The sequence below is a fragment of the Pipistrellus hanaki genome (assembly GCF_964339955.1).
Source record: "Pipistrellus hanaki genome assembly, chromosome: 7".
Lineage (NCBI taxonomy): Eukaryota > Metazoa > Chordata > Mammalia > Chiroptera > Vespertilionidae > Pipistrellus > Pipistrellus hanaki.
Genome location: NC_140509.1, coordinates 3,855,333 through 3,875,728, shown reverse-complemented (window position 1 = coordinate 3,875,728; position 20,396 = coordinate 3,855,333). Strand labels below are relative to the sequence as shown.

General features: G+C 42.5%; 1 protein-coding gene and 1 long non-coding RNA gene across 2 annotated transcripts in view; one reads left to right on the top strand and one right to left on the bottom strand.

Moving 5' to 3' along the window:
- Positions 1-555: 555 nt before the first annotated feature.
- Positions 556-4,528, bottom strand: LOC311625717 (H-2 class II histocompatibility antigen, A-U alpha chain-like; the record flags this gene model as incomplete). Its single annotated transcript, XM_084890231.1, has 5 exons — positions 556-682; positions 882-1,032; positions 1,256-1,543; positions 2,005-2,231; positions 4,524-4,528. The coding sequence occupies 5 exons, from the start codon at positions 4,526-4,528 to the stop codon at positions 556-558; spliced, it is 798 nt and encodes a 265-aa protein (XP_084746357.1).
- A 345-nt stretch (positions 4,529-4,873) lies between these two features.
- LOC311626233 overlaps positions 4,874-20,396 on the top strand; it is a 1,185,289-nt gene continuing 1,169,766 nt past the window's right edge. The window contains exons 1-3 of the long non-coding RNA XR_014795658.1: positions 4,874-5,570; positions 5,874-6,228; positions 6,534-7,120. This is a non-coding gene — a long non-coding RNA (uncharacterized lncRNA). The remainder of the gene's footprint in view (positions 5,571-5,873; positions 6,229-6,533; positions 7,121-20,396) is intronic.

The window sequence follows — 20,396 nt, the reverse complement described above, 5'->3', positions numbered from 1 at the left end:
TGTGGTACTTTTGAAATTCAAATTCCTTTCCACCAACTTTCCTCTCATAATGTTTGAGAGCTATGTTATAGCAAGTATGGACTTCCTTCTTGGTTTTGTATTCCTGCTGAACAAAACCAAGGGCAGAGGGTACATATGACCTTCACTGATGCCTGAATTGGGGAGGGGGGAAAGGCACTGGCCAAGAGAGGGAACCAAATGAAGAGAAATCTTAACCTCATCTAAGATAGCAAAATATTATCAGGGTATATTTGGCTGCACTTTTGTTATTGGGGCATGAAATATCTGTAAAATAAAGTGAAAGAGACATGAAGCATGAGGGTTTGCCATTCTCAGCCATGTCTTAGTCAGCTGTGAGATGAAAGAGAGGAAAAAAATTCAATAAAAGGCCTCCTAAAGGGGATTTATTGCTTCCATGGAGATATCAGATCAGAGCCACAAGGGATTAGGCATATCTTAGGGATCTCATTGTAGATAACAGCGGAGAAAAGCAAAAATGTCAGGAGTGAGGGGGAGAATTCCAAGGGTTTGTGAACTCTGAGAGGACACAGCACCTTAAGTCCCAGAGAAGAGCTGACAGGAGGGGCAGTGGATGCGAGGAGGACTAAGATGTACTTGGCCAGCGAATAGTGCCAGGTCACCCAGCATGTCTGCTCTTCTGCTCTTAAGATTGGCAATGCACCTGCAAGTGACAGACAGACATGAGATTCATAGGTCTCAGGGCTCCTGTGCTATCCTCATGCCGTTTCCCAATTCTACTAAGACTTTGGACCACAGTTGTGTCCACAATCTCTTCCCACTCCCCTTCCCCCTGTCCTGTGTCTCCCGGTCCCAGCTCCAACACATGGGCATCCTTACCTTCCTTCTGGCGTGTGACTCACAGGGGCCCTTGCTGTCTGGAGGCACCAGCTGGGCGCAGGCCCTGGATGATGAAGACGGTGCCCGTGACGATGCCCACGAGGCCCACGGCCAGCCCCAGGGCGCAGACCACTGTCTCCGTCAGCTCTGACATGGGGGCTGGGATCTCGGGCTCTGTGGGATGAGGCGAGGGGGTCAGAGTGCGGAAGGATGGCTCACAGCATGTGTACAAGACAGGTGGGAGGGGTGGTGTTGGTTCTACAAAGACCTGGCTCCAGGTTGTGGGAGAATAATACAGTCTGCCTTTAGAAATCCTGAGGTGCAGGAAAGGGGCTTTGGGCCATGAGATTTAGGGGCTAAAAGGCAGAGTCTCTGACTTGACAGAGAAAGAAGGCACCGAAGGCGTGGGGCTCATACACACCCCAGTGCGTCAGGAGTGGCTGGTCCAGCCCCCAGTGCTCCACCTGGCAGTCATAGACGTCGTCAGCAGAAGGCAGGAAGGTGAGGTAACTGATCTTAAGGAAGGAAGGATCCTTCTTGGTCAGGAAGCTGGTTTCGGAAACACCCTGCATGACGGGGCGCCCGTTGCTCAGCCAGGAGATGTTGATCACGGGCGGGAAGATGTTGTCCATGGCACAGATGAGGGTGTTGGGCTGGCCCAGCTCCACGGGAGACTTGGGAAATACTGTCACCTCAGGAACCTCTATGTGAGGAAGCAGCACTAGGCTTAGAATCAAGGGCAGCTCTGCCCTGAGGGGCCCTGCCTCCTGGAAGGCCCTCCCACCACCGTTTCCCCATCAGAGAGCTGTGGCGCTCTTGTTCCCTCTGCTTGTGAGCCGCTGTACACTGCCCGCAGGTCATCCCCACGCCCTTCTCTCTGTGGGCCCCTTGGTAGGGTGGACGTCTATGGGACCCGTCCTGGAAGGAGTCCAGGATTGCATAGGGGAGCAAGAATGTGTATTTAATGGAAATACGTGATGTGTAAGAAGGGAGAGGCTGAGAGTTCAATAAATACCATGAGGAGATCTGGGACCCCTTGGAAAAAAGTGCATTTAATGGAGTGAAGGGAATCTATCCCAGGCAAGAAGGGATGAGGCCTGGTGTGAAGGGTAGATTGGGGTAAGAGACAGGATGGTGGAAACACACAATTGATAGCAGCGGTGGAGTTGGTGTGCTTAATCATGATGTTCAGGTTGTGTTCTATAGTAGCCATTTCCCTCAGTCCACCCTGTGGGTCAAAATCTCCAAATTCACTTAACACAGGCAGCCGCCAGACAGTCTCCCTCTTCTTCAGATCCACATAGAACTCCTTATCTCCATCAAATTCAAAAGTGTACTGGCCCGAGGGACCGTAAGACTGGGAGAAGCATGTACTGTAGGCACCAACATGGTCAGCTGATGAGTGAGGTGGGAGCAGGGAGGTGCAAAACACAGGAGAGAAAGGATCTCGTTAAGCAGTGACAAGAGACAGACGTGGAAACATTGAGTGCTGCACCTCTAGACAGTCCCCAGTGCCTGCTCCCTCCCCTCCCCTGGCTGTCCTGTTAGAATCCAGCTGCCTCTGCACTCCCGCATTCGCTCCTGTCACAGGAACAGCATTCCACACGCCTGTTCACTGCTATTCCCTGCCTCTCTGCTCAGCCCTGGTACCTCGTGGACTTAAGATAAATACTAAAATGGGCAGAACAAAGAAAGAATGAATGAATGATCATGGACTTATTTTCTTTCCCAGAGATTCAGCTTATCTCCCTCTGCTTCATAAGTTCTCTCTCTCAATTTCTTCACTGGTTAATAACACATTCATTGTGGGTCCTCTCCCCTCAGCACTGGTTCAGAACAGAACATCTTTTATGCAATGATTCCTTTCTCCTTTTATTTTATTTTTTTAACCAAGGAAAAGCACATTTGATATTATTTTTAAAGAATTGCCTCTATTTTAGGGAATAAAAAAGAGTAGGATAAGGGCAGTGAGAATATTATAAAACACATAAAAGGTAAACAATGCTTCTAAGGTCTCTGGGTTTTTTTTGTTTTTGTTTTTGTTTTTTTTGTTTGTTTGTTTTATTAATCCTCACCTGAGGGTATTTTTCCATTGATTTTTTTTTTCTTTTAGAGAGGTAGTGAGAGAGGGAGGGAGGAGAGAGAGAACCCTCTCACAACAATTGGTTGGCTCTCACAGGTGGCTCTGGGGATTGAACTTGCAACTCAGTTACGTGCCCTTGACCAGGAATCAAACCTATGACCTTTCCATGTCCAGGCCGATGCTCTAACCACTGAACACACCCGCCAGAGCTAAGGTTTCTGTGTCTGTAGCAGGGTGGTCATTAGAGGAGGTCACCTGGTTTCCTCTGAAATGAAACTGGAAACTTCATTAGATTTTGGATTTCTGTCATTTCCCACCTCTCTTCTTTTCAAGAGCCCGGAGTAATACAAGAAATTTATTCTCTCTTCTTATAGGAAAACTTTTTAAAACAGATCTAATATACTTAAAATTGCATGGAAAGCCTTATCGAATAAAAATTAATAGGTATATATTAAATATTATAAAAGTTTTCGCCTATAAGAAAGGCAAAAACAATATATTTCTTAAATATAGCCAAATTTTTCAACAGCAGTAGAATTTCAAGAAAGACAAAAGCCATGCTTTTAGATCAGACCAATAAAGTATCAAACCTATAAGTTTTACTGAATAAGTTTCTTTGCCATTTTTTTAAAATTAAAAATACCTACTTAAGTTACTTTATAAATTAGCTTTTACAATATAATCAATATCATATAAATTAAGTTATATGAGAAGCCAATATTTTATAAATAATTGAATCCTAACTGTATATGGCCGCCTACATTTTAATTAAGCTAAAGGCAAGGCAACATTTATGGCTTATAAATTCAAAAATAAATTTGCTTTATTTTTAAAGTAAAAATACCTTACCATGATAGCAGTCAGCACCTGTACATTACTACAAGTTGCCCAAGAGGAAGGTCGGTGTACACACCCTTCTACATAGAAGTCAAAATACTTAATATTTTATATTCTACCGGGAACCCTAGCTTAGGGACTTGATTTATTTCTAATACAAAGAATAGTATTAATAACTACCACATTAAAAGAAAATTTTTATCTCAAGTATTAACGATTTTTACAGATAGATCCAGTTCTAAAGAGGCTAGATATACTACAGCAAAGGAGCAAAGATCCTTCAAACCTCTTATATTTCAGTAGAAATACAAGCTCTTATTTATGCCTTAACAGATTTTACTACGGAGCCCATCAATCTATAGTAATAGTACTTATATGGTAAATATATCAAAAATTATTAAAACAGCTTCTATAAAGCACATTAATTCAGCTTGCATTGACACCATTCAGCAGCTATTTCAAGATATACAAGGGATCCTACATTCCCGGTCTAGCCCCTGCTTTATTAGACATGTACGGGCCCACTCTAACCTTTTAGGGCCCCTAGCTGCTGGTAATCAAGCAGCTTTCTTACATACCCAGGTTTGTGTTCTTCAGGCTCTAGATAATGTCGAGCAAGCTAAACGATCCCATTCTATCCATCATCAATCAGCTAGAGCCCTCCGATGGCAATTTAAGATTCCCCGAGAAACTGCACGACAAATAGTAAAGACGTGCACGCGATGCCCCCAAATACTTCCCGTACCGCATTATGGGGTTAATCCTCGAGGACTAAAACCCAATCAACTATGGAAAATGGATGTCACTCACATTCCTGAATTTGGCCGTTCTCGCTATGTTCATATAACTATTGACACATTTTCCCATTTCATCCTGGCCACTGCCAGGGCTGGTGAAGGAGCTAAACATTGCATCGCCCATCTGCTTTACTGTCTTTCTATTTTAGGGGTCCCCCAACAACTGAACACCAACAATTCCCCCCGCCTATTATAGCAAAGCCTTTTCTCATTTCTGTCATCAATACCGTATCCAACTCAAGCACGGCATCGCCTATAATCCCCAAGGACAGGGGATTGTCGAGCGTGCCCATCAGACTCTTAAGAATCAAAATTTTAAAGTTAAGAAGGGGGAGTAATACACCCTAACTCCTCAAAATATACTTAATCATACTATATTCATTTTAAATTTTCTGCAAGTGGATAACAAGGGCCGGTCGGCAGCCCAAAGGTTCTGGAATCCACAGGCAAGGACATTCCCTGAGGTGTATTGGAGAGGCCCGTTGACTAATGAAATGCATGGTCCCAACCCCGTACTAATGTGGGGGAGAGGCTATGTTTGTGTTTTCCCAACAGGAGACGAGAATCCTCGGTGGCTACCCGAGCGGTGTGTGCGCCATGCCTCGAAGTCAGGTGGCAAAGCTGAGGGATCGACTAGACCGCCTGTGGCTGGAGCCATCTAGAAACGAAATGGGACTAATGTGGAGGACCTACCACAGTAATGTGACAGTGTGCCAGGGAAAGCTGTGTGACTGGGCCGACACTGATAACGACTTTCGCCCCCAGAACCTGGTGACTGGACTTTGGACAATGGACAATATTACTTACCAAAGAGATTTGTGGAAAATGGTGGCCGCCATGGACTATGTCACTGTCGGGAAGGAGAATGTGACGGTGCAGCCGCAAAGGGGAGTCATTAGTGGCTCGGGGAACAGCTGGAATGTGAGCGTGTCCGCATGTGGTGTACCTGAACCTTATGCCTTGTTACTGGGTAATTTTAATATTAGCCTAGATCAGTGTTTCCCAACCTTCTCTCATGATGAGAATCACCTGGTGGAGTTGTTAAAACACAGATTCCTGAATCCCAACTAAGAAGTGCTAAACTAGAATTTTTGAGAACATATAGGTAAAATTGCATACCTAACTTAGTGCTCTGTATATAAAATCTGTCTTAGAGCACTAGTTATGTATACAATTTTACCTATATGTTCCCCAAAATTCTAGTTTAGCACTTCTTAGTTGGGATTCAGGAATCTGTGTTTTAACAACTCCACCAGGTGATTCTCATCATGAGAGAAGGTTGGGAAACACTGGCCTAGATAATGAAACTGGAATAACCAGCCTCACCTGTAATAATTGCAGTCTAACCAATTGCATTAATGGCACTACCCCTTCCTTGTTAATCTTATATCAACCTGTATTTGTCCTCCTGCCAGTTAACACCACCCAAGAGTGGTACTCTGACATGGGGCTTGCTGTGCTTCAGACAGTAGAAAGGGCCTTAGGCCGAACGAAAAGATTTGTAGGATTGTTAATAGCGGGTATCACTGCCTTAATCACTTCAATTGCTTATGCCACTGCATCTGCCATATTGTTAACGACTTCCATTCAGACAGCAGACTATGTAAACAACCTGGCTTACAATGTAACGCAAGCACTACAAACCCAAGAGCAGTGTTTCCCAACCTTCTCTCATGATGAGAATCACCTGGTGGAGTTGTTAAAACACAGATTCCTGAATCCCAACTAAGAAGTGCTAAACTAGAATTTTTGAGAACATATAGGTAAAATTGCATACCTAACTTAGTGCTCTGTATATAACATCTGTGTTAGAGCACTAGTTAAGTATTCAATTTTACCTATATGTTCCCAAAAATTCTAGTTTAGCACTTCTTAGTTGGGATTCAGGAATCTGTGTTTTAACAACTCCACCAGGTGATTCTCATCATGAGAGAAGGTTGGGAAACACTGCCCAAGAGGACTGGGACAGGAAAATAGAGCAAAGGGTGAATGCTCTCTATGATGTTGTACAAATCCTAGGCGATGAGATTGCAAACTTGGAGGTGAAAAGCTCTCTAAGATGCCACGCCACATTCTCATGGATTTGCATAACCCCAAAAGAATATAATGATTCTAGGTTTCCATGGGAAAATGTCAAAAGGCATCTTCAGGGTATATGGCATGATGCAAACACCTCCCTTGATTTGCGAATGTTGCATGGAGAAATCCAAAATTTGCTGAACGCACCAAAGCTTGATATTGATATAGCCAGAGAAGCCTCGGAGTTTGTATCCCGGCTATGGGACAACTTCCCAACTACAAGTGCTTTCCTTCATGGAGTAATAGGCCTAATTGCAGTAGCAAATTTCCTGGTACTTTTATGCATGTTGTTGTCTTTCTGTATAAGATTAATCTGTAAGCAAATGTACAAGTTAGCCATGGACATCCGCCTGCTTCAGCTTCATCAAGAGAAGGACAGCATCCCGCTTGAGTTGTAATAAATTAAAAAGGGGGAGCTGTGGGAAGCCGTGTTCCGTGGGGCCCGAGGGCAAGGATGGAGCATAGGGTAGGGACGCCTACCTGCTCTCCCCTAAGCCTTCAGGGTCAACTAGGGACAGGGCAGACCATAGCCCCATTGTTAGGGAGTGCGTGTGATGCATGACTTATCTGGATGTTCTCAGCTAAGCTGTTCTCAATGATATCTAGCCAGATGCCTGCTCTATGTATCTTTTCCAAGAACGCCTTAAGAAGCTGCCGGGCGGCCTTGTCCTGGGAAAGGGGCACTTGGAGAAATGCCCAGAAAAGCCGCATAAATGTACGCCTGCAACTAATAAAGCTGCTGCAGTCTCACCATGGACTAGCAGTCCTCCTGAAGCTCCGCTTTCTCTTGTCTTTAATTCTCTTAAACCTCCTAGCCCTACCTTCAGGACCAGTGATACCGGCTGGATCCGGTACTAGGAGGCCTGGCAGGGACTGGGAAATCCCCAGGTTCTGAGGCTCTGATGCAGCCTCTGCTCAGAGTGGACCTGAGGGAATTCTCCATCAAAGGAGGTGTCAGAGCCAAGCCAGAGCCCTGCAGGAGCTCTGGTGCTCTGCGTTGTTCTGAGTGGCTGTGAGTCCATGTATTCTAAAGTCTCCTATCCAACTCACCAGGACTGGGTCTTCTCAAACCCTGCCCGCTGTATTTACTGTTGGGAACTCAGTCCAATTCCCTCCTTTATTCTCTGCTCACTAGTAACAGGTGTTGGGTTTGAGCCCCTCCGCCTGGGGCTGGACCTCCTAGGATGCTGCGCTGGGTCTTAGACAGAGAAGCCATGGGAGGTTTGGGTATATAAGAATGAGTCTTTACTGCTGAAGCCATGGCCATATAGCCATCAGACAAGAACAGTCCTCACAGCAAAGTCCAAACAGGCAGGCAGCCGGACACCAGCTGGTGAATGCATATCTTTTCCCCATAAAACAGCATCAGTCTCTGTACCCACAGCTGTTATCTGACCAGCCACTCACTGCCTCCTAGACTCACTGCCTCACGTGGTAGTGGTATCTGAGCTCTGGCTCAGCAGCTTCTTCTGTCTCCTCTCCTGCCCTGCTGCTCTCTTTAGAATTGCTCCCACACTTCATCCGAGCTTCTCTCTCTCCATTCTCTAGCAAACTTCTCACTCCATCCTCAACTGACTCCAGCCTACTCCAGCCACTAGCTAGTCAGTAATCTACTTTTACACCATTTAGACCAGTGGTTCTCAACCTTCCTAATGCTTTGAATCTTTAATACAGTTCCTCATGTTGTGGTGACTCCCAACCATAAAATTATTTTTGTTGCTACTTCATAACTGTAATTATGCTCCTGTTATGAATCATAATGTAAATATCTGATACACAGGATGTTGTTGTTGGCTCCTGTGAAAGGGTCGTTAGACTCCCTAAAGGGGTCGCTACCCACAGGTTGAGAATCGCTGACTTAGACAGAGAAGGCTCTGTGCCAACTGTGACATCATTCATACTGGCTACAGAAGGGCACAGTGTGCCATGTATCCTTACACCTGCTCATGGTATCTTGGCCTGATTAGGTTTCCCAGGCTCAGAGTCCTTGAATACTTCATTTAGGCACATGCCCAGAGCAGCCTCTGATCATTCTGGTGTATTAATAACCAGGCCTCTGTGCTCCACTGGCCTTGACTATCTGGGGACCTGGCATGGTTCCCACAGGTGGGAAGGTATGAAATCAGAATCTCCTCTCTGTGTGTGCCTGCTGGTTCTCACAAACCTAAATAACCAAAACACGAACAGTCACAAAAATGGCCAAGCACACCTCTCTCCTGGGTAACGTGAATGACTGCTACTCCTTTATGTTATTTTTTAATTGATTGATGAGCAAGAGAGAAACATCTATTTGTTGTTCCATGTATTTATGCATTCATTGGTTGCTTCTTGTATGTGATCAGAGACTGAAACCCCAGCCTTGGCATATCCAGACACGGCTACCCAGCCAGAGCTGACTGCTGCGTTTCTATCAATTGGAGCTTCAGCTTCAGTAATACCTTTCCTACTTGCATGTAAAATTTATTAAGATGCCCAATAATATGCCCAATCCACATGGCTCAGTGGTTGAGCATTGACCTATGAACCAGGAGGTCATGGTTTGATTCCATGCCCAGGTTGTGAGCTTGATCCCCAGTGTGGGACATACAGAAGGCAGCCAGCCGATCAATGATTCTCTCTCATCATTGATGCTTCTATTTCTCTCCCCCTCTCCCTTCCTCTCTGAAGTCAATAAAAATATTATTTAAAAAAGATACCCAATTATAGAACTATTTACCCCCAGCACCCACTTCCTAACAGAATCCCATTAATGACAAAGTCTCTATTTCTTTTTCTTTTCTTTTTAAAAAAAATATATTTTATTGATTTTTTTATAGAGAGGAAGGGAGAGGGATACAGAGTTAGAAACATGGATGAAAGGGAAACATCGACCAGCTGCCTACTGCACACCCCCTACTGGGGATGTGCCCGCAAGTATTGTACATGCCCTTAACCAGCCTCAACCACTTGAGGCTGCAGACCTGTGGGGGAGCCCACCTGAGGGCACCTGAGCCCAGCCCTGAGCATGAAGACTGCCCGAGTGGGCCCAGAACACTTTACTCTTACGGAACCAGGAGAAAACCCTTCAGTCTGGGGACTGATGCTCTATCCACTTAGCAAAACAGGCCAGGGCTAAAGTCTCTATTTCTTAAATCCTTCCCAAGATCAACTACAAGCCCAAACCCTGACAGTTTTATGTGACAGCTAGGTTATAGTCCCCAGAGAGTCAATCAAGTGTTGACATTTTGTAGATGTGACAATCCATTGACTGAGTGACGGAGGTCATGCTGGATAATGTGACTGAGCCGATCCATCAGCTGGAGTCCCACGCACAGAGTGAGGCTTCCCCGAGGGAGTGATTTCTGCTCCGGGCTTTGGCTTCGGCTGTGCCAAGAGTTCCAGCTGCCCTCCTGACAGTGGTCTGTCCTGTGGGTCTTGGACTTGCCTAGTTCCCCACAACTGTGTAAACTGGTCCTGCAATAATTCTCTGAACAGACGTTTCCTCCTGATTCTGCTTCTTTGGATCCAGCACCCTCTGACTGCGATGCCTCACAATTCCCCAAAGCGAGTGTCTCCCTCACTGCGATGACATAACAGCTTGTTCACCACCTGTGTGCTCCTGGTGCCTTTGGCTGGGGGCACTGACAGCACCCTCTTCGGCTGTTGTGAGGATATACACACACTGCACTTGGAATGGATTCCTAGGACTCCTTACATGTACCTGCCATGCTCTAATACCAGTCCTATTTTATCAGGGGGACCCTGCAGCTAAGAGGTGAGGTGCCCAGGCTCACACAGTAGTCAGAGGTAGAGATAAAATGTCACAAGGCAAGTCATGAGGCCTTGCAGGGGAGGGGTCTCCTTCTGCGTGGATTCAGAGTCCAATGCCCTGAAGTAATTAAGATAGATATTTGAACCTCATCATTTTTAGGGGGCTTGCTGTTGGGAAACAAGAGCTTCTACTTGAGCCTCACTGGCATGGCTCAGTGTTTGATATGTTGACCTATAAACCAGGAGGTCACGGTTAGATTGCCAGTCAGGGCACATGCTGGGGTTGCAGGCTCCATCCCCATTGGTGGGCATACAGGAGGCATCCAATCAATGATTCTCTCTCATCATTGATGTTTCTATCTCTCTCTCTCTCTCCCTCTATCTCTCTCCTTTTTTCTTTGAAATCAATAAAAAAAATATTAAAAACTATTTAGAAACTAAATAGTCTCTAAAACCTGTATATTTTCAAATTCTTCAAGTTCTGACTTCCAGCTACTTTTTCCCGATACAGCCCTGCTTATGAAGCATTACAGTTTCTACTCTAAAGGTCAAGACCTCCACTATCACAACCATTAAAAATGCTTTACAACACGTCAGAGCCCAGAGTGGCAAAGTACAAGGAAGCCGGGCTTTGTCATCAAATGAACAAGTACTCAGACTGTTTGTCATTTCATCCGCTGTGCCAGCCTGGGCAAATCCTCAAAATGCAGGAGCCTTAGGGTTCTTTCCTAGAAACGGGGTGAAAACTCTGATAGTTTCTATGATGACATGAAACTATAATATTTACAAATTATAAGGTTTTAATATAGTACAGTGCCTGGCACATGGCATGTATTCCCAGATGAGAACTACTATGTAGTAATATCAATAACAATAATGGTTTGAGAACATCATGCCTAGCCCAGCGACAGCCCCTAAGTTCTCCCTCATGCATAGGGCCTCCTCCCTGTGGCAGTCATGCCTGTGGACCATAGGAGCCCTGGAAATCACCCGGAAATAGATTTCTCTGAAGAGGGTGGCATCAGGAGGATGTTTCCATGTAACAATCATGTCCAGAACTTAATGGTTTTCTCCTGGTTCCGCAAGAGTAAAGTGTTCTGGGCCCACTCGGGCCGTCTCGATGCTCAGGGCTGGGCACAGGTGCCCTCAGGTGGGTTTCCCCACAGGTCTTTGGCCAGACCCCAGCTGCTGGTCCTCCCTCATGTGGGTTTGCCCTCCCACAGGCTGACTGAGGCTCATTCAGAAGGTGCTGGAAGGCTCCCTGGTGCAGGGCCTCTTAAGCCTAACAGAACCCACAGCATCGCTTCCACTCCCTCCTGTTATCGAAGCAAGTCCAGAGCCAGCTCAGATCAGGGGGTGCAAAGTATTCGTGGCTGTTTTTGCAGTTTGCACAGGGTTCTCTGGTTTTTGAATGGTTGTAAATGGGTTTGGTGTGTGAGAGTTGGAATGCCTCTGTATTTGGTTGGGATCTTATTCGCCTTTCTGTCTTCATTTCCCTTTATCCCCATGGAAAGCACAGTGCAGCTTTCTCAAGGAAGCTGAACTCAGATCTGCTGAGCTCCAGTGTGCACAACGTGCTCTCACACAAAGGTCTTCCAGCTGCAAATACAGAAGTGGGAGAACTGTAGGTCATTGGCTACCTTGTTGTGATGCAAAGGCCTGTGTACTGACGTCCAGTCACATGGCCTCTCACAAGGATCAAGTTAAAGAAGCAGATGGGCCTTGCAAAGACAGTGATTCTGATATTTAATAATGTAATTCCTACTAGCTCTTCTGTTTTTTAAAATTTAAAGTCTTTATTGTTTAAAGTATTACACATGTCTCCTTTTCCCTCCACTGACCTCTCTCTGGCAGCTCCCACCCTCCAGCATTTACCCTCACCCCCCTACTGTCTGTGTCCATTGGTTATGCATATATGCATACATACAAGTCCTTCGGTTGATCCCTTACCCCCTCACCCCAATCTTCGCCAACCTTCCCTCTAAGGTTTAAATGCTTGTTGGATATTGTATGTCTCTGGATCTATTTTTGTTCATCAGTTTAAGTTGTTAATTATATTCCACAAATTAGTAAGATCATGTGATATTTATCTTTCACTGACTGGCTTATTTCACCTAGCATAATGCTCTCCAGCTCCATCCATGCTGTTGCAAATGGTAAGAGTTCCTTCTTTTTTACAGCAGCATAGTATTCCATTATGTAGATGTACTACAGTTTTTTAATCCACTCATCTGCTGATGGACACTTAACTTTGTAAATTGTGCTGCTATATTCTTTGTGCATATATTCTTTCTGATTGGTGTTTCTGTTTTCTTGGGACATATTCTTAGAAGTGCGTCTATTACTGGGTCAAATGGGAGTTCCATTTTTAGTTTTTTTAGGAAATTCCTCACTGTTCTCCACAGTGGCTGCATCAGTCTGCATTCTCACCAGCAGTGCACCAGGGTTTCTTTCCCCCACATCCTTGCTAGCACTTGTCATGTGTTGATTTGTGGATGTTAGCCTTTCTGACAGGTGTGAGATAGTATCTCCTCATTTTGATTTGTATATCTCAAGTTATTAGTGACTTTGAGTATGTTTTCATATGTCTCTGGGCCTTCTGTATGTCCTCTTTCAAAAAGTGTCTATTTAGGCCATTTGCCCATTTTTTGATTGACTATCTTCCTTTTGTTAAGTTGTATGTGTTCCCTATAAATTTTGGAACTTAAACCCTTATCAGATGTAACATTGGCCAATATGTTCTCCATGCAGTGGGCTCTCTTTTTGTTTTGGTAGTGGTTTGTTTTTTGTTTGTTTGTTTGTTTGTTTTCTTTTCTTTCTTTCTTTTTTTTTTCTGTACAGAGCTTTTTATTTTGATGAGTTCCATTTGTTTATTTTCTTCTTAGTTTCTACTGCCCTAAGAACTGTATTAGTAAAGATATTGTTATGACATATATCTGATATTTTGTTGCCTATGGACTTTTGTAAGCTTTTTATGGTTTTCCATCATATGTTTAAGTACTTTATCCATTTTTAGTTTATTTTTGTGTATAGCATAAGTTAATGGTCTTGTTTCATTTTTTTGCATGTGTCTTTCCAATTTTCCTAACACTATTTATTAAAGAGACTATCTTGACTCCATTGTATGCTCTTGACTCATTTGACAAATATTAATTGAGTATAATGGCTTGGGTTGATTTCTGCATTCTCTGTTCTGTTCTGTCTGTTCTAGTGCCAATACCAGGCAGTTTGAGAACAGTGGCTTTATAATATGTCTTGGTATCTGGAATTATGGTCCCTCCAACTTTGTTCTTCCTCAGTATTACTGCGGCTACTTGGGGTCTTTTTTTTATTCCATATGAATTTTAGGAGTTCTAGGTCTGTGCAATATGCTGGCATTTTAATAGGGATTGCTTTGAATCTATAGATTGCTTTGGGTAGTATGGACATTTTAATGATCTTGATTATTCTACCAATCCATGAACATGGTATATTCTTCCATTTGTTTTTGTCTTCCTCTATCTATTTTTTTCAATGTCCTGAAGTTTTTTTGAGTTCGGGTCTTTTATCTCCTTAGTTAAGTTTATTCCTAGGTATCATAATTTTTTGTTGCAGTGGTAAATGGGATTTTTTTTTTTTTTTAGTTTCCCTTTCTGTGAGTTCATTGTTGGTGTATAAAAAAGCCATAGATTTCTGGGTATTAATTTTGTGTCCTGCTACATTGCCAAATTCATTTATTAATTCTACTAGTTTTTCGATGGAATCTTTAGGGTTTTCTAAGTATCATATCATGTCATTTGCAAATAATGACAGTTTTATTTCTTCTTTTGCAATTTGGATGCCTTTTAGCTCTTCTTCTTGTCTGATTTGTATGGCTAGCACTTCCAGTTCTATATCAAACAGGAGTGTGAAAGTGGGCATCCCTGTCTTGTTCTTGTTCTTAGGTGAAATGGTTATTTAGTGCTCATTGAGTATGATATTGGCTGTAGGTTTGTCATTTAAGGCTTTTATTATGTTGAAGTATGATTCCTCTATTTCCACTTTGCTGAGAGTTTTTATTAAGGAAGAGTGTTGCATTTTGTCAAATGCTTTTTCTGCATCAATTGATATGATTATGTGAATTTTTGTCTCTCAGTTTGTTTATGTGATGTATAACATTTATTGATTTGTGAATATTGTACCAATCTTGCATTCCTGGAATAAACCCCACTTGGTTATGGTGTATGATCTTTTTAATGCAATGCTGGATCTGATTGGTTGGACTTTTGTTGAGGATTTTAGCGTCTATGTTCATCAGAGATATTGCCTTAATTTTCTGTCTTCATTGTGTCTTTATTTGGTTTTGGGATTGGGGTAATGCTAGCTTTATTGAAAGAGCTTGGAAGTGTGCTTTCCTCTTGAATTTTTTGAATAGTCTGAGGATATGTTTTAGTTCTTCTTTAACTATTTGCCTACCATAAACATCTATAGACAAACTTTAAAATAAATTTTCGTGAGAAATTTCAACTAAAAATATTCAGGAACACCCAAATTGTGAGAAATATATTTATTTTTATAATATTCATTGCAAATTGATTTTTTGATTAAATTCAAAATATCTTGGCTTGTGGGGATGGATGGTTTCCATTTTGGACTCATGGCAGTTAACTGGTTGAATGTTTGGTAAAACTTCCCTGCGGAGTTGTCTAGACCAGGGCTTTTGTTTGCTGGAAGTTTTCTTATGACTGCTTCAATTTCATCAGTATTTATCAGACTATTCTTTTTTTTTTATTATTCTTCCTGACTAAGTTTTGGAAGATTGTATTTTTCTAGGAATATGTCCACTTTATCTAGGTTGTCCAGTTTGTTGGAGTAGAGTTGTTCATAGTATTTTTTTTTTTTTAATAATTCTTTGTATGTCTGGAGTTGGTTGTTAAGTCACCTTTTTCACATCTGAGTTCTCTACCCGATTTAATTTTCCCATTTGTGTCTGCCAGTGACAGAGGGACTGAAATAGACAGCAGGCAAAAGGAGGTAAACATGTACAAGGGGATTCTTAAAGAAGAGAAGACAAGCTGTGACAATGCTGCAGTTCCATTTTCACCTGTTCATTGTGAAGGTTATGAGGGAGCACTCTTAAGACCCGTGAAGAATTATGGAGCACTTGTCGAAGGGACTCTCAGGAAAGGGTCCTATTGTTACAACAAAATAGAAGATCTGAGAGAGAATAAGGCAAAGGCCCTGTTCTAGCTACCATGAGCTACAGAAACGAAGAAAATATATCAAGAAAGATTAATGCAGCAACCTCTAAATTCTGTATACTAAGTGTTCTAGGAAAGGTGAATAGAATGAACCTAAAAGTCTTTTTCCTGATATTAGGGAATACTTTAATCTTTGGATGGATAATGTTCAAGTAATTTAAAGGCATCAAGGAGGATAACGGAAATGTACAAATAGTTACATATGTAGTGATGAAATTTTTGATTATAAGACCAGAAACAAAATAAAAGCAATCAATGATAAAACTCACTTTTAAGCTACCAGAAAGGAAGTAAAAAAAGCTAGTCAAAATAGCTCATTATACATAAAAGGACAGGAAGAAGACAGGAAACAGTTCATATCTGAAATGTTAGATGCCGGGAAGAAATGGAAAACAAAGGAGGCTAACTGAACGCAGGAAGCTGGTGCTGCTGGAAAGGCAGCATGGGAGAGGAGGTCTGGGAGATGGAAGAGACAGGGAGAGGAGAAGATTGCAGCAGAAGCCACAAGCAATAACGAGGATGCTAGCAATCCCTTGAGGAGGATGAAAAAATCCTAATTGTACATTCTCAAAGGACTAACTTACGTTTCAAAAAATTTCAGAGTTATATTTTGTCTCTTTTGATGTATATAACAGTGCTAAAGCAATTTCTTCTACTGGAAGTTCAAGACACTCTTTGTAGCTCTAATTACCTGGGTGATGTTCACCAGCAGGTGGCGACACTGCACTTCCCCTTCTCCTTCCTTCTCACATCTGGACTGGGAGGTGCCAGAGGGTGGCAGGCAGCCCACCCAGCTCTGATTTCCCTGACTGTTCCTTCCTTGTTTCCAAAATGTGATGCAATCTGACAGGCCGTTCGGGATGTTTGAGAAGCAAAGAAGCATGAAATGAAGAGGATCCCAACGCCTGCTTTTGCCTGGAGTCCAAGGAGCTCAGTGTTTTACATGTTCTAACAGGAAAGACATTAACACTACAAGCCCGCAGGCTCCAAGCACCTCCTGTGCCTGCACTCTGGAGCAGGCCACTGTCCTTCCCGAGAGCTTTGGTGGTCCCTGCCACCATCTAGTGCCTTCTTCATGTCTCAGAGTGACATTTTACTCTTTATTTAAAGATAGTCAGCAGAATATATGCATATAGTTTAAAAATTGAATAATTGTATTTAAAAATATATTTTATTTATTTATTTATTTATTTATTTATTTATTTTTTATTTTTATTTTTTTACATAGAGGAAGGGAGAGGGAGAGAGAGTTAGAAACATTGATGAGAGAGAAAGATCATTCAGCTGCCTCCTGCACACCCCCTACTGGGGATGTGCGTGCAATCAAGGTACATGCCCTTGACCAGGCCAACACTTTATCCACTGAGCCAACCTGGTTAGGGCTGATGACTGTATTTGAATAAAACCATAAGAGCTCATTATGTCTTCCCAAACAAGAGCCCTTAACTTCAATGAAGCACACACACACACACACACACACACACACACACACACATGATCAAGGAAGTATCTATGCATTTCTATTCTATGAGGTGATTTTAACATGAATGGACCCTGAATTATGTCAAAAGTAGTTTTTTTGGTGGAGAGTGAGAAGGGAAGAGGAGAAGTGGGTGGAATTTAAGGATTAATGAATTTTTAATGATTAAAATCATACACAGTTTGTTCACTGACCAGAAGGAAATTAAGTTAGAAATCAATGCAAAAATATATTACTAAATATTTAAAAAATTAAAAAACAGTTTTTCTGAATAAAACATGGGTGAGAGGAGAAATTAGAAGAGGACTTAGAAAGCATTTTGAGGCGAATGAAAGAGAACATGATGGATCACAATTTATGCAATGCATCAGAAGCGGGCTCCAATGGACAATGACAGCACAAATGCTTATGTCAGAAATGAGGAAAAACCTCACATCAGTGCACTGAGATTCTTCCTTAGCACCGGGAAAACTGGTCCTAGCTGGTTTTGCTCAGTGGATAGAGTGTTGCCCCATGGACTGAAGGGTCCCGGGTTCGATTCCAATCAAGGCACATACCTCAGTTGTAGGGTCAGTCCCCAGCCCTGGTCAGGCAACCAATCAATGTGTCTCTTTCACATTGATGTTTCTCTGTCTCTACCTCTCCCTTCCACTCTCTCTAAAAATGAATGGAAAAATGTCTTCTGGTGAGGGTTAACAACAATAAAGAACAAGAACCTGGAAAATCAAATAGAAAGGTAATTCCAAATTAAGCCAAAGAAAGAAAATATAGAGTAGAAATCAATGGTATGAAAATCAGAAAAAATAATAGAAGAAACCAATGAAACACAATATAATCCTTTGAGAAGGTCATTAAAATTGACAAACCTCCAGTGAGATTGATCAGGAAGAGAGAACACACAATTCACAAATATCAAGAATGATAGAAGAGCCATCATTGCATATTATCCAGAAATTAAAATTATAATAAAATAATATATGGAAAACATTATCCTTATAATTTGGACCACTTAGAGAAATGGAAAAACTCCTTGAAGAAATGCAAACTACCAAAGGTCAGTAAAGAAAGTGGAATGATCCCAAACAGCCCTGTATCTAATACAGAAATTGAAGATTTGCTGCTGAAAACCTCTCCATAAAGCATATGCCAGACTCAGGTGCTTTCACTTCATTAAACTCTTCCAAGCATTTAATGAAGATGTAACACCATTACATAAGTTGTTTCAGGAACATACAAGGGGTGGGAGGGCATCTCAACTCATTCTCATTACCCTATGAGAGAAGTTAGTGTGAAATGCAGGCAGATAGGGCAGGGTCCCAGGGAAAAGAAGGGCGGGTGGGCCATGGGCGGCGCAGACAGGGCAGTGTGAGCAGCCTGACCACAGGAACCCCCACAGGAATAATAAAATGTTTCTGGGCTCAAAGGGGAACATGGGAAAACAAGGGGATGGTTCACCAAGGGTCACAAGGAAGTCTTAGGGCTGGTGGCTATGTTCACTAGCTTGAGTGTGGTGATGGCACTGAGGGTGTGTATCTGGGCTCATTAGCATGTTACCCTTTTATTAGTATAGATACTTCAGTGTGTATTTACTAAGAAAAGGATGTTCTTTTACACAACCACAGGATAGCTGTCGACATCATTAAATTTATTACTTTGATCTGATCTACTGTTTGTATTCTCATTCTCAGAGATTGAGTGTGAAACCTAGAATGGGTACATCATGTAATTACTAACTAAATAAAAATGGTATGGCTACACTAAGGTAAAAAATAGGCATTTGTGATAACATGGGTGATCTGAGTGTATTATGCTGAGCGAAATAAGTCAGTCTGAGAAAGATAAATACTGTACGGTTTCTCTTATATGTGGGATCTAAAAATCTAAAACAAATGAACAGACAAAACAAAGCTCAGAAAGAGAGACCAAAGGCATCATTACTTCCCAGCAGGGAGGAGGTGGGAGGATGGGTGGAAAAGACGAAAGAGAATATGGTCAATCTACTGTGATAAGTCTGATGGTGACAGATGATCACTAGAATAAGTGGGGTGATCACATGTAAGGTATAAAAATGTAAATCACTATATTGTACACCTGCAACTATTATAACTAATGTAATATTGTATATCAACTATGCTTAAATTTAAAAAAATCTTAATGAGGTAACATTGTAGGACAGGAAGACTCATTTTGTAATGATTAACATCTACCTTATTAAGAAAAATATAGCATATCTTATATAATAAAAGGATAATATGCAAATGGACCAAATGATGAAATGACTGGCCGCTATGATGTGCACTGACCACTAGGGAGCAGACTCTCAGTGCAGGAGCTGCCTCCTGGTGGTCCATGTACCCCCACGGTGCACTGTCCAACCCTCTTGGACAGTGAGGGGTGGCGAGGGGGGAGCACTGTTCAGCCAGAAGCCAGGCTCACGCCTGCTGAGTGCAGTGGCGGGATCCTCTCCCACCTTCGCAGCAGCATTAAGGATGCCCACTGAGGAGTCCCAGACTGCGAGAGGGCACAGGTGGGGCTGAGGGAATCACCCCACCCCAGGTGCACGAATATCTTAAATATATGTGTACAGTTTAAATATGTGTGTATCTACTACAACAATAAAAGATATAAACCGGAATTAACACAATATACAGGTACAAAATAATAGAGCTGCCACTGTAGTAGGATATGTTATTATACCCCTCTCAATTCTTCATAGGTCATAGAGCAAAAGAAGAGATATAGACTAACCAACATAGTCAATGAGCTTGACCTACGGGACTTAGATATGTTGTGGAGTTACTGCCAAGTTCTCATACATGTGCTGGTGATGAATTCACCAGTTTTTATTAGATTATTGAAAACAAACAAACAAACACAAAAATATGCTTGGACTAAAGATGAGAGTGAGTAGGATCATTCAAAACCTTTGCACATCATGTGTGTGTGCAGGAGAGAGGAAAGGGGGTTGGACAGATCTGACTCTGTACAAACAGCCAGGCCATCTATTTTACTGGAAACAGTCCTGCAACCCAGCCAGTGCTTGACAAGCTTCTTTCCAAATCACCCTTGTTTCTGAGTTTCTGAAAAACAGGAGAAACCACTCAAATGACTGATTTGAATTTGCTTCACCTCCTTCTCCCCCTCCAATCTGTGACCCTCTTCCTCCCAGTTTCTATGGTCCCCAAACCCTGTTGTTCTATTTCCCTTCCTTTTGATCCCTCACCCTCTAAGCCTGCTCAGTGCCACTAGCAGCTGATCCATGTGGAATTACTCCTGGCTACTGGCTTGCTCTG